The sequence below is a fragment of the Eretmochelys imbricata genome, chromosome 2, assembly GCF_965152235.1.
Source record: "Eretmochelys imbricata isolate rEreImb1 chromosome 2, rEreImb1.hap1, whole genome shotgun sequence".
In the NCBI taxonomy this organism is placed as follows: domain Eukaryota; kingdom Metazoa; phylum Chordata; order Testudines; family Cheloniidae; genus Eretmochelys; species Eretmochelys imbricata.
The window spans coordinates 213,780,104-213,794,649 of record NC_135573.1 but is presented as its reverse complement, the minus strand read 5'-3'; the positions used below and the strand labels follow the sequence as shown (position 1 = coordinate 213,794,649).

The 14,546-nt window shown below is 42.5% G+C and overlaps 1 protein-coding gene across 3 annotated transcripts in view; it reads right to left on the bottom strand.

The window, feature by feature from the left end:
- The window catches only part of CRPPA (CDP-L-ribitol pyrophosphorylase A), a 191,090-nt gene that overhangs the window by 141,336 nt on the left and 35,208 nt on the right, over positions 1-14,546 (bottom strand). For all 3 annotated transcript variants that reach the window (XM_077811420.1, XM_077811419.1, XM_077811421.1), the window contains exon 3: positions 538-687. In XM_077811420.1, coding sequence (XP_077667546.1) covers positions 538-687 — 150 coding nt within the window. The remainder of the gene's footprint in view (positions 1-537; positions 688-14,546) is intronic.

The window sequence follows — 14,546 nt, the reverse complement described above, 5'->3', positions numbered from 1 at the left end:
TTACTGGAATCTTAATTCAAAGTCAGGCTTGTAGCATTAACTTTAACAGGTTTAATGATACATTAATGCACAAAGGAAGAGAGCTACATTGGTAAAATATATGAACAGCTAAATTCTCTCTGGTATAATTCCATTGACTACAATGGAATTACACCATCAGAGAATATGGTTCATAATATACAAAATACATATTTCATCACGTACAATTAGGCATAGATAATGATTTTCCTTGCCACCTAAAACCCGGGAATCACATTTGTATTTGGCAGTTTGATAACAGTATAAATGGAACAGATCATAAGAACTGCCATAGTACGCAAATCATAGTAAAAAGTTATAAAATATCATTATAAAACATTGTCATTAGGAGACTACACTGAAATGATTTACATGCAATCTCATATAATCTGTGATAGATTTATAGACATTTCAACTATAATTTTCAGAAAAACCAAACAAGGTGACTTAGTTTCCTTTAACATACAGTACATTGAGGGGGAGAAGTGAGCTTCTATTTTGAAAAGCCCAGATTCTTACCTGATGATATGCTTGATAGATTATATCAAACAGGAAAGCCTGAGGCATTTCACTTGCTCTGTACCTGGAACGTTCTAGTGAATGGTCTAAGGAACCATCTGCAGAGGAAGCAACAACAGTAGAGACGAGAGGACGGATTGCTCCTGCCGCCTAGGGAACAAAAAAAAATCTTAAATATATACTTGGATGTTTATCTTAGCTAATTTCTTCACAGAGAACAAGCCAAAACAAATTTAATATATTAACCTCTATACACTATAGGGCCCAGTGCAGCCAGGTGTTAAGCTCTTCTTGAGACATACTGAGCATCCCCCATTCCCAGTGACTTCAGAGCAGAGCTGGTGCAGTTTTGCTCTGCAGAAGTGGAATAACCTATTATTGAAACAATAGTGATATTTGCATTCATCTCCTTGAGCTTCCATTACCAAAATCTGCTCTTGGTTATGCAAGTCTCTCTTTGACTTAAGCTGGAACCTCACCTGGCCATCTAATAGGAAAGTACAACACAAAGCAGGTTTTGAAAGATTTTTGTTTATTTTAGAAGAAATCAATTAATATTGCTGCTTTATCCTTCCTCCTCTAAACCACCTAATAATGAAGCAGGGAGGAGACAGCAAGTACTATAAGTATATATTTAGATAAAATTCAATAAGTTGAGCCTTTTATAAGTTATTATTAAGAAATTTACCTAGTACACAATTTTATGTGCACGGAGGGAAGACACATAATTGAGGTGAACCCCCGGTGCTTGAAGCCTGGTCCCTGTGCATAAGATTACAAGGCGCAGCTCAAGGGGAGGGGACCGGAGGATCCAAATGACCGAAAAAGGATCTGAACAATTTTCTTGTGTGAAGAGCTTCTCTTCTTCATGTTTCAGAGTAACAGCCGTGTTAGTCTGTATTCGCAAAAAGAAAAGGAGTACTTGTGGCACCTTAGAGACTAACCAATTTATTTGAGCATAAGCTTTCGTGAGCTGAAGCTCACTTCATCAGATGCATACTGTGGAAACTGCAGAAGACATTATATACACAGAGACCATGAAACAATACCTCCTCCCACCCCACTCTCCTGCTGGTAATAGCTTATCTAAAGTGATCGCTCTCCTTACAATGCGTATGATAATCAAGTTGGGCCATTTCCAGCACAAATCCAGGTTTTCTCACACACACACCCCCTTTTTCCAAAAACCACACACACAAACTCACTCTCCTGCTGGTAATAGCTTATCCAAAATGACCACTCTCCTTACAATGTGTATGAAAATCAAGGTGGGCAGTTGCTCGCTGGAGTCTGGATTTGAAGTTTTTTTGTTTTAAGATAGCGACCTTCATGTCTGTAATTGTGTGACCAGAGAGATTGAAGTGTTCTCTGACTGGTTTATGAATGTTATAATTCTTGACATCTGATTTGTGTCCATTTATTCTTTTACGTAGAGACGGTCCAGTTTGACCAATATACATGGCAGAGGGGCATTGCTGGCACATGATGGCATATATCACATTGGTGGACGTGCAGGTGAACGAGCCTCTGATAGTGTGGCTGACATACACATTGTAAAGAGAGTGGTTACTTTGGATGGGCTATTACCAGCAGGGCAGTGAGTTTGTGTGTGGGGGGTGGGGGGGGGCGGAGGGTGAGAAAACCTGGATTTGTGCTGGAAATGGCCCAACTTGATTATCATACACATTGTAAGGAGAGTGATCACTTTAGATAAGCTATTACCAGCAGGAGAGTGGGGTGGGAGGAGGTATTGTTTCATGGTCTCTGTGTATATAATGTCTTCTGCAGTTTCCACAGTATGCATCCGATGAAGTGAGCTGTAGCTCACGAAAGCTTATGCTCAAATAAACTGGTTAGTCTCTAAGGTGCCACAAGTACTCCTTTTCTCTTCTTCATGAGAACGGGGAAGACAGGGCCCACAAAATTCTGCCTGGAGTAAAAGAAAGCCTTTTTCTCATATCCCAGGGCAGAATATCATAGAATATCAGGGTTGGAAGGGACCTCAGGAGGTCATCTAGTCCAACCCCCTGCTCAAAGCAGGACCGATCCCCAATTAAATCATCCCAGCCAAGGCTTTGTCAAGCTTGACCTTAAAAACTTCTAAGGAAGGAGATTCCACCACCTCCCTAGGTAACTCATTCCAGTGTTTCACCACCCTCCTAGTGAAAAAGTTTTTCCTAATATCCAACCTAATCCTCCCCCACTGCAACTTGAGACCATTACTCCTTGTTCTGTCATCTGCTACCACTGAGAACAGTCTAGATCCATCCTCTTTGGAAACCCCTTTCAGGTAGTTGAACGCTGCTATCAAATCCCCCCTCATTCTTCTCTTCCGGCAGTTTAAACAATCCCAGTTCCCTCAGCCTCTCCTCATAAATCATGTGTTCCAGTCTCCTAATCATTTTTGTTGCCTTCCACTGGACTCTTTCCAATTTTTCCACATCCTTCTTGTAGTGTGGGGCCCAAAACTGGACATAGTACTCCAAATGAGGCCTCACCAGTGTTGAATAGATTGAAACGATCACATCCCTCGATATGCTGGCAATGCCCCTACTTATACAGCCCAAAATGCCATTGGTCTTCTTGCCAACAAGGGCACACTGTTGACTCATATCCAGCTTCTCGTCCACTGTAACCCCTAGGTCCTTTTCTGCAGAACTGCTGCCGAGCCATTCGGTCCCTAGTCTGTAGCGGTGCATTGGATTCTTCCATCCCAAGTGCAGGACTCTGTGTTTGTCCTTGTTGAACCTCATCAGATTTCTTTTGGCCCAATCCTCCAATTTGTCTAGGTCCCTCTGTATCCTATCCCTACCCTCCAGCGTATCTACCTCTCCTCCCAATTTAGTGTCATCTGCAAACTTGCTGAGGGTGCAATCCACACCATCCTCCAGATCATTTATGAAGATATTGAACAAAACCGGCCCCAGGACCGACTCTTGGGGGACTCCACTTGATACCGGCTGCCAACTAGGCATGGAGCCATTGATCACTACTTTTTGAGCCCAACAGAACTAGCCAGCTTTCTATCCACCTTATAGTCCATTCATCCAGCCCATACTACTTTAACTTGCTGGCAAGAATACTGTGGGAGACGGTGTCAAAAGCTTTGCTAAAGTCAAGGAACAACACGTCCACTGCTTTCCCCTCATCCACAGAGCCAGTTATCTCGTCATAGAAGGCAATTAGATTAGTCAGGCATGACTTGCCCTTGGTGAATCCATGCTGACTGTTCCTGATCACTTTCCTCTCCTCTAAGTCCTTCAGAATTATTCCTTGAGGACATGCTCCATGATTTTTCCGGGGACTGAGGTGAGGCTGACTGGCCTGTAGTTCCCTGGATCCTCCTTCTTCCCTTTTTTAAAGATGGGCACTACATTAGCCTTTTTCCAGCCGTCCAGGACTTCCCCCAATCACCATGAGTTTTCAAAGATAATGGCTAATGGCTCTGCAATCACATCCGCCAACTCCTTTAGCACTCTCGGATGCAACACATCCGGCCCCAGGGACTTGTGCATGTCCAGCTTTTCTTAATAGTCCCGAACCACTTCAATGTCCACAGAGGGCTGGTCACCTCCTCCCCATGCTGTGTTGCCTGGTGCAGTAGTCTGGGAGCTGACCTTGTTCGTGAAGACAGAGGCAAAAAAGCATTGAGTACATTAGCTTTTTCCACATCCTCTGTCACTAGGTTGCCTCCCTCATTCAGTAAGGGGCCCACACTTTCCTTGACTTTCTTCTTGTTGCTAACATACCTGAAGAAACCCTTCTTGTTACTCTTAACATCTCTTGCTAGCTGCAACTTCAGGTGTGATTTGGCCTTCCTGATTTCACTCCTGCATGCCTGAGCAATATTTTTATACTCATCCCTGGTCATTTGTCCAATCTTCCACTTCTTGTAAGCTTCTTTTTTGTATTTAAGAGCAGCAAGGATTTCACTGTTAAGCCAAGCTGGTCGCCTGCCATAGTTACTATTCTTTTTACACATCGGGATGGTTTGTCCCTGTAACCTCAATAAGGATTCTTTAAAATACAGCCAGCTCTCCTGGACTCCTTTCCCCCTCATGTTATTCTCCCAGGGGATCTTGCCCATCAGTTCCCTGAGGGAGTCAAAGTCTGCTTTTCTGAAGTCCAGGGTCATATTCTGCTGCTTTCCTTTCTTCCTTGTGTCAGGATCCTGAACTCGACCATCTCATGGTCACTGCCTCCCAGGTTCCCATCCACTTTTGCTTTCCCTACTAATTCTTCCCGGTTTGTGAGCAGCAGGTCAAGAAGAGCTCTGCCCCTAGTTGGTTCCTCCAGCACTTGCACCAGGAAATTGTCCCCTACATTTTCCAAAAACTTCCTGGACTGTCTGTGCACCACTGTATTGCTCTCCCAGCAGATATCAGGGTTATTGAAGTCTCCCATGAGAACCACGGCGTGCGATCTAGTAACTTCTGCGACTTGCCAGAAGAAAGCCTCTTTCACCTCATCCCCCTGGTCCGATGGCCTATAGTAGACTCCCACCATGACATCATCCTTGTTGCTCACACTTCTAAACTTAATCCAGAGACTCTCAGGTTTTTCTGCAGTTTCATACTTGAGCTCTGAGCAGTCATACTGCTCTCTTACATACAGTGCAACTCCTCCACCTTTCCTGCCCTGCCTGTCCTTCCTGAACAGCTTATATCCATCCATGACAGTACTCCAGTCATGTGAGTTATCCCACCAAGTCTCTGTTATTCTAATCACATCATAATTCCTTGACTTTGCCAGGACTTCCAGTTCTCCCTGCTTGTTTCCCAGGCTTCGTGCATTTGTGTATAGGCACTTGAGATAACCCGCTGATCGCCCCTCTTTCTCAGTATGAGGCAGAAACCCTCCCCTCTCAGATGCTCCTGCTCGTGCTTCCTCCCGGTATCCCACTTCCCCACTTACCTCAGGGTTTTGGTCTCCTTCCTTCGGTGAACCTAGTTTAAAGCCCTCCTCACCAGATTAGCCAGCCTGCTTGCGAAGATGCTCTTCCCTCTCTTCGTTAGGTGGAGCCCGTCTCTGCCTAGCACTCCTCCTTGTTGGAACACCCATCCCATGGTCAAAGAATCCAAAGCCTTCTCTCCGACACCACCTGCATAGCCATTCGTTGACTTCCACGATTCGACGATCTCTACCCAGGCCTTTTCCTTCCACGGGGAGGTTGGACGAGAACTTCACTTGCGCCTCAGACTCCTTTATCCTTCTTCCCAGAGCCACGTAGACTGCAGTGATCTGCTCAAGGTCATTCTTGGCAGTATCATTGGTGTCCACGTAGAGAAGCAGGAAGCGATCTGAGGGCTTGATGAGTCTCGGCAATCTCTCCGTCACATCGTGAATCTTAGCTCCTGGCAAGCAGCAGACTTCTCGGTTTTCCCGGTCGGGGCGACAGATAGATGACTCAGTCCCCCTGAGGAGAGAGTCCCCAACCACCACCACCTGCCTCCTTCTCTTGGGATCAGTGGTCGTGGAACCCTCAACCCTAGGACAGTGCATCTCATGCCTTCCAATCGGCGGAGTCTCCTTCTGCTCTCTTCCCTCAGACGTATCATCTGGTCCACTCTCCGCATTAGTACCTGTGGAGAGAACATGAAAACGGTTACTTACCTGTATCTGCATTGCTGGTACATGGACATTCCCCTTTTCTCTTCTGGAGGTCACATGATGCCAAATTTCTTCACCGTCCTCCTGTCCCCGATGTGCAGCCTGCTCTGAATCTTCAGAACCTTGTGCCCGTAGAAGCATATCCTGACGTCTGTCCAGGAAATCTTCAGTTTCTCTTATGCAACGCAGGGTCGATACCTGTTGCTCCAGACCTTGAACCTTCTCTTCCAATATGGAGACCAGCTTGCACTTTGTACAGACAAAGTCGCTTCTGTCCTGTCACCAATGGGGGCTGTGGGAAGGGTGGCCAGCATGTCCCTTGGCCCGCACCACTTCCTGCAGCCCCCATTGGCCTGGAGCAGTGAACCGCGGCCAGTGGGAGCCGCAATCGGCTGAACCTGCGGACGCGGCATGTAGACAAACTGGTCCGACCCTCCGGGGGGCTTTCCCTGAACAAGCGGCAGATCAGCTTTGAGAACCACTGGACTAGATGATCTATGGCACTGGGTCTTTTTCATCTCTAATTTCTGATTCTAGGGTGCTGGATCATTATTCCTATATACCAGCTTCTGAACTTTTGGCTAATGTTATATGTTTTGTCATGTTTTAATTGGCCACATACAAAAAAAAATTTATAAAATTCAAATCCACAACTTTTCCATAATTAGTTACGTCTATTTAAATGTCTAATACAAGTTTTTCTGAAACAGTAATACCAGAAAAAAACATTTTGTCAAATAAGATTTCCCAGGCTTATGCAATATTATGTTATAATCTCTTTGTCAATCATGCAAGATTACATTCTAACCATAGGAACACAGGACTGGAAGGGACCTCATGGGTCACTGAATCCAGTCTCCTGCTAGTGCAGGCAATCCCATCATACAGTGCTGTTCATAAACGTATCAAGCTCTATCTTGACCAGTTAGGCAGACGCCCCCACTACTCCTATTGGAAGGTCATTCCAGAACCTTACTCCTCTGAGGCTAGAAACTTTGTTCTAACTTCCAGTCTATATTTGTTCGTGGCCAGTTTGTGCCAACAGCGTCCATTACCTTAAATAGCTCTTCTTCTCTTCCTCCTTATCCTCCCAAAGTATTTATAGAGAGCAATCACATCCACTCTCAGCTTTCATTTTGCTAGGCTAAACAAGCCAAGCTTTTTTAGTTTCCTCTCATAAAATAGGCTCTCCATTTCCCTGATCATCCAAGCAGCTCTTCTATATACCTGTTCCATTTGAATTCATTTTTCTTGAACATGGGTGACCAGGATTCTACACAGTATTCCAGACCAGGTCTTATCAGTGCTTTGGACAATGGGATTAATTCTTCCCTATCTCAACTGGAAATACCTTGACTAACACATCCTGGGATTGCATTTGCCTTCAGCATCATTACAAAACCAGACCAATGTAATGCAATGTGGTTTATATAATCAGATCCCATAAATCAGACACATATTGAAAAAAAGACAATTGCTTAAGAAATTAAAACTGTATTCTTAAAAGCACTTTGAAACACTATTTTAACAACCGTTTTGTACACAGTATAAATTCATATTTAGTGTCTGTATCTGACAGTCTTATTTGTTGATTCTAAAACCAAAAAATACCAATATGATCATGTAGTCTGATCTCCTGAACAGCAGAAGCCAAAAAACTTCTCCAAAATAATTCAACAGTGAACCACATCTACCATGGTATCTGCTAAGTACCTAATTGGAACTGCTGTAGGTGGACAGGTTAATGGATTCAAATTATTTTCACTCAGCTACAGAGCCAAATATTATTCCCCACAAGGAATTTTCAAGTTATTGTGTGTATACAAATTGCTCAGATCTAGATTGCCTCCATATCAGCAAGGAAAAAAACATGAATTTCAGCTGGCATTGCTCACTACAGTTCTAGAAGCTCTCAAGTAATGTGAACTGGACTCATGTTCTTCCTGGCTAAAGATCAGTTAAGAAGCACTGGTCTGCACTTTGTGGAAACCATCAACACTTACCTTCAGAAGGACAGGCTGCCTGCTACCCTTAAGAAATCCATTATAAAGTTTCTGCTCAGGATGACTGTCTCGAGGCTGACAGCCTTGCTAATTATAAATATGTCTATCCCCTCTTTTTGGGGAAAGATGGTGAAGAAGGTTGCAGTGGGGCAACTGAACAAGTGTCTTGACCCCAGCCCATTGGATTTCAGATCTGAGTACATTCCAGTATATCAGCTGCAATGGTAGTGTTGGTTTGGAGATGGAAGATGATAATGGAGTCTTATATGTCTGTCAATTGCTTACAATATTATTAATCAAAATGTATTGTGGGCATATTTTTGATCCCTAAAAGGGTTTGGTGGAGTCACTCAAAGCTCTTTTCTTTTTCTTTGCCAGAGATCTTAGAGGTAGTTTGGGCAATTGCTTATCTGCTTCAAGAGTGCTTTCATGTGCTTCATCCTGCTTCACACAGACAAGAAACTAATAGGAGGGGCTGTAAAAGATATACTGAGGACACCCAGCTCACATCTTTATCTTGTCTCTGATCCAGATGGTGCAGTCGAGCAATTCATCCCAACAGTTGACTCAAACTGGGGCACGTTTAAGTCTTAGTCTATGCAAAATTGATGTAGTGTCAGTAGACAGAACAAAAGCAACTAGAAGTGCTGACAGAAACCATATCAGCATCTCTGATTTGCTACTTCGGTTACCAATTTGTGGGTATTTGGCCTGGCTGCTTAGGTAGTAGGTTTGGCCAAGAGCACTTTAAATAAACGAGAAGCTGGATATGAGTCAGCAGCGTGCCCTTGTTGCCAAGAAGGCCAATGGCATTTTGGGATGTATAAGTAGGGGCATAGCGAGCAGATCGAGGGACGTGATCGTTCCCCTCTATTCGACATTGGTGAGGCCTCATCTGGAGTATTGTGTCCAGTTTTGGGCCCCACACTACAAGAAGGATGTGGATAAATTGGAGAGAGTCCAGCGAAGGGCAACAAAAATGATTAGGGTTCTGGAACACATGACTTATGAGGAGAGGCTGAGGGAACTGGGATTGTTTAGTCTGAGGAAAAGAAGAATGAGGGGGGATTTGATAGCTGCTTTCAACTACCTGAGAGGTGGTTCCAGAGAGGATGGTTCTAGACTATTCTCAGTGGTAGAAGAGGACAGGACAAGGAATAATGGTCTCAAGTTGCAGTGGGGGAGATTTAGGTTGGATATTAGGAAAAACTTTTTCACTAGGAGGGTGGTGAAACACTGGAATGCGTTACCTAGGGAGGTGGTAGAATCTCCTTCCTTAGAAGTTTTTAAGGTCAAGCTTGACAAAGCCCTGGCTGGGATGATTTAATTGGGGTTGGTCCTGCTTTGAGCAGGGGGTTGGACTAGATGACCTCCTGAGGTCCCTTCCAACCCTGATATTCTATGATTCTATGAAATAAGTAAATAAATAATGGTCTTGGTGAAAACCGTGTGACCTTTACTTTCAGGGGGGAACCTGGATACAGTTTCCCAAGTCTTTTTAGTAGTCTAAAGTTGTAGCCATAAATAGGCAGCCACTAGGTTTAAAATGGAGAGGGATCTTGTGCCAGCATGTTTTCTGTGCAGGGTCATTAACTCAAACTCATAATCACCTTGGATCCAACAGAGCCTGAATTTGTTAACCTTTAGAACACTATGCAACCCTGATCTACATTCTTGGGCTTTTAATGAAGGCAGGGTTTGAGTTTTGAGGTGGTTAGTTATACACATTATTATTAGTCAAGTACTATTTTCTAGTGGAGTTGACTTGTATGGGAAGTTTGCTTGATTTTCTTTAGCTTTTATTCTTTGTTTTTTATGTATTTAAAATATTTGTTAAAGCACTTAGAGTTACCAGGGGCAGGCACTTGAAAATAATCTAAAGAAACAGATGTCCTGGTTTCACACACGTATTATTGTTCCTTTACATTAATTAGGTACCACTAAGAAGTTTTTCTTGGGTCAAAATCATTAGTAAAAAAAAAAAAAAAAAATGAAACCTGTCCCTTTAATTTCTCTTAGATCCAACAATTCACTTGGAATAGTTCTAAATGTGCAGAGCACCTGCAATTTTCACTGACTTCAGAGGGAGCGAGTACTCAGTCTCCCTCAGCATCAAGCTCTATTTGTCTTCATAACAGTGCATCTGCTGACTAAACAAAAGATCAATCTGTCTTTGGGTACTTCTATCATTAATAGGCTCATACCCATAACTCATTTAAAATTTGCACTAATCCAAAACATTTATGGTCAAACCTTAAGGTCCGTATTCAGTATTTACTTGGGAGTTTGAGTGAAAACAGAAGACCTTAGCACATCTACAATATTCAAAGATACAATGATAATTTAAGGGAGGGTAGGGAAGGATATGTACACCACATAGTCCAATGTAAACAAGGTACTACTGTAAGTATTCTCACTGATTCACACTACCTCCTTCCATGAAACTACCACACAGTATCTGTCTCATTTTAATGTTGTTATACTGCAAGCTGGAGCAGCTGATCATTTAGATATGCATATTCAACAAATAAATAATTACATGCACGGATTTCATATTATCTTGAAATGTTATTCAATTCATGCATCAAATTAACATAGGGTTCAGGTGAGTGTACCATAACGTCTTCCATCTTCCTACCATAAATTTCAAACCGTGGGCCTCAATCTTTGGCCAACCCGAGGCTTACGTAGTTCTGCAGCGGTATCAACGTTCAGTACAGGCAATATTTTGGATACATTTGTTTTTCTGGGATCTCATCTCCCAGCAAATACATAGTTCTGCCAAGCTATCCTTCTCCAGATTTCCCCCAGTATTTGCACAATGTTTCTAAGCTTCCTTTCTTATTTCAAGCAGCATGAGTCAAATACTGATCATATTCCACAAGAGCTACATGCTAGAGCCTGAAAGAACATAACATTAGCACAATCAGTTTAAAACATCAAAACTTGAAGCAAATACAAGGCTTTTGCTCTCCTGAGGAATAACGATAACACCATATACTAAGAAAGTGAAACAAAATGAAGGAAAGGAATTTGTGACACAATACAAAATAACTTATATTTTTATAAAATTACATATTGAAAAGCCATATATTATTTTTTAAAAGAATTAATCTAGACCTAATAGCAGGGTCTGCTTACCTGTATGAGTAACTACTTTAAGTAAGGTTTCAGAGTAGCAGCCGTGTTAGTCTGTATTCGCAAAAAGAAAAGGAGTACTTGTGGCACCTTAGAGACTAACAAATTTAAAAAATTTGTTAAAAAAAAATTTTAAAAAAGAGAGAGAGAGAGAGCAAGAGATCAGCCATCCATCCCAGCCTGCAGGTGCCCTCAGCACTCTGTACGCATTAAACACAGATTCCCAGACATAGTTGGTCTCAGAAAAATATACCCTAGTCACAGCAAGTTATCAAAAAAAAAAAAAAAATCCTCCCCCCCCCAAAAAAACAAAAAAAAAACTCACAACATCCAAACCGCCAGAGTCCCCTCTACTACCCTGCCTCACAAATCTGTCTCTTCCTCATAGCCAGAGTAAAAATGGAACCTTTCAGCACATCCTGAAGCTTAACTACTTTGAGTGATATGAACCAAGGAAGGAGTGAATTCCAAAGGCACAAAAGCCCAAACAGAAGACACCAACTGCCAGGCCCAGAATAAAGAATTTTGGGGGCACAGTGCACAATGCTTTAAAGAGGGTGCCCCCCACACCATCTTTAAAGCATCTCAGACCCATATATATCCTACCCCACACAGACCTCCGAATGCCCATCTACCCAAAATATACCTCAAAAACTCTCCACCACCCCCAATTATCCTGACAGCCCACACACATAATCCAGCACCCGGACATACACCCTGCTCACCGCAGCCCGCAACACCTCAACCCCACTGGCCACAGCCCTGCAAATCCCCCACTCAACCAGAACATCCTGGTCCCCAACCCCACCACCTCCTATGCCCCCACAGCTCTCACAAATCACCCTGCAACCCCCAACACCACATTCTCCCCAAGCCCCTCAACTCCCCTCCCCCCCCCATATTCCCCACTCACCTCATAGCCCAACAACAACTTTCCCCAGCCCCCCTCCCCGCCACGAGGACCTTCCTAGCCACTCATTGGCAACCTGCCCTCCCCACTTACCCCAGCTCAGCTCAGTTCTTCACTCCCATTCTGGGCTAGGGTGGCTCCTTCCAATCCTGGCTGCCCACCTCCACTTTATCCTATCGCCCGCCCTGCACTCACATGGCTCTACGTCGTTCAGGTTTGGCTCATCTGCCCCTCCATCATGATAGAGGGGCTGCTGGGCCAAATCTGAGTGAATGGTATTACAACCTGGTGCTAGGGGTTGCAGCACAACTCAGGTTTTATTTTGTTTTTTTGCCAGTGGTCAGAGGTCCTCCTGAGATGGGGGCCCTGTGCAAGTGCATTGAGTGCACACAGTTTAATCCAAGCCTGACAGCTGCAGCAGCTTGGCCTCAGAAGAGAGGCAGTATGTTAGGCAAGCGGACCACAGATGCCCATGCAGAGTCCCACTGAAGTCCACCTGTACAAATCAGATTGTTGTATTGGGGCCTTAGATAGGTGGCTCACGGGCCATTTAGGCCCATTAGTTTGCAGCATCAGACCCTAAAGTGAGGACTCTTCTGATTCTCTATTCTGACCTCTTCTCTCCCTTTTTCCTGCTAGCAATTGTTTTCACTCTACTACCTAGCTTCATATATCCTAGCACTCATTCTCCTTCCACCTTGAATCTCCCTCAGCTAGATCTACCAACCCAATGCATATCTTATATATATTTTAATCATGTTTTAATATTTAATAATAGGCTCTTCAACCTACCAAAGTATAAATGATTCAATGGCCAGAAGTTGAAGCTTGACAAATTCAGACTAGAAATAAAGTGCACATTTTTAACAGTGAAAGTAGTTAACCTTTGGAACAAATTTACCAAGGGTTGCGGTAGATTCTTCATCACTCAATTTTAAAATCCAGATTGGATGTTTTGCCAAAAGATCTGCTCTAGGAATTATTTTGGAGAAGTTCTATGGCCTGTGTTATACGGAAGATCAAACTAGGTGCCTTCTGGCCTTGGAATCCATAAATCTATGTTAATAGATGAGTTTCAGATTTTTAATACACAGAGCAGGTCTGATGTCAGATTCATGTATATCATGGTTATGAATGACAATTTAACAGTAGGAAAACTTTAACCATCTCTACATTTCTTAGTGTTAACATATCTTAATATTAAGATTTTTATCAGAACATGCTGATTTCTTTAATCAGAGAGTTATTCTCTGCTCTGACAAGTGTGCAGCATGGAAACGGAGTTCTGAAAATTTTGCATTACATTGCCTTAAAAAGAAATAAAATTTCTGTCTTCATACATACGGACCCAGAATTTAGAAGTATATTTAAATCACTTAAAATGAGATTAATCTCTTTGAAGCTTTATACTGAAATCAGTTGGGACAGTCAGACACCATAAGACAAATAAATTCATGGTGCAATGTCATTGAAGTCAATGGAATTGTGTTGAGGGTGAATTTGGCCCAGTATGTCCACTAAGCTTAAAAAAGCTTAATTTAATAGAAATGCAAGTGACTTTATTTTTGTCTTCAATGAATATAAGAGTCACATAAAAGTGTTGTTCATACAAACAGCTCAAACTAATAACATACATGTAGACAGGCTAGATATATATCCAACAATTTACAAAGCTGTGGTGGAATTTTTGATTAGGTGGAAGATTATTTGCAAATTATCAAATACTTCTGTCTCTTTGGGAGTTAGCCTAAATTAGCTCTGGATATGAGCCAGACGAAACTGCTCAAAATCACTGTGATTAATTTCTTCTCAACCTAATCTATCAAACTGTTTCCACATGTTAATACATGGAAAATATTCTTTTACACAAATCAAATGACTTGCAATGGTGGGCATTCACAGCTACATACACTTTCAAAAACAGAAATGAAAGCAATACCTGTGGATCTATGCATGACACAGGTAAAAACATGCACGTCTATTCAGACATCTGCACTCAAGCTAATTATATCTGTAGTAATCAACATGCTTCAGCCACATACAGTAATTACTATTCCAGTTAGAAGGGCTGTCTTCAGTGAATGACTGCTTACTCCAAACTTATAGAATAGCACCTTCAAAGCTAAACCAACCACTGGTAATTATGAGATTAAAATATTTCACATATTTAATGGAATATTCCTTTTAAACCTTCTGCGTTTGTGAACCTGAAATGGAGAATGTATTAATGAAACAGAGTCCTATAACTAGCTTTGGAAGAACTCCTCTAATCACTTTATTACATACAGCTGGTTTACAGTAATTTAAAATATCGGGTCTCACTGTATCATTTTTTATGCTTCTTTCTT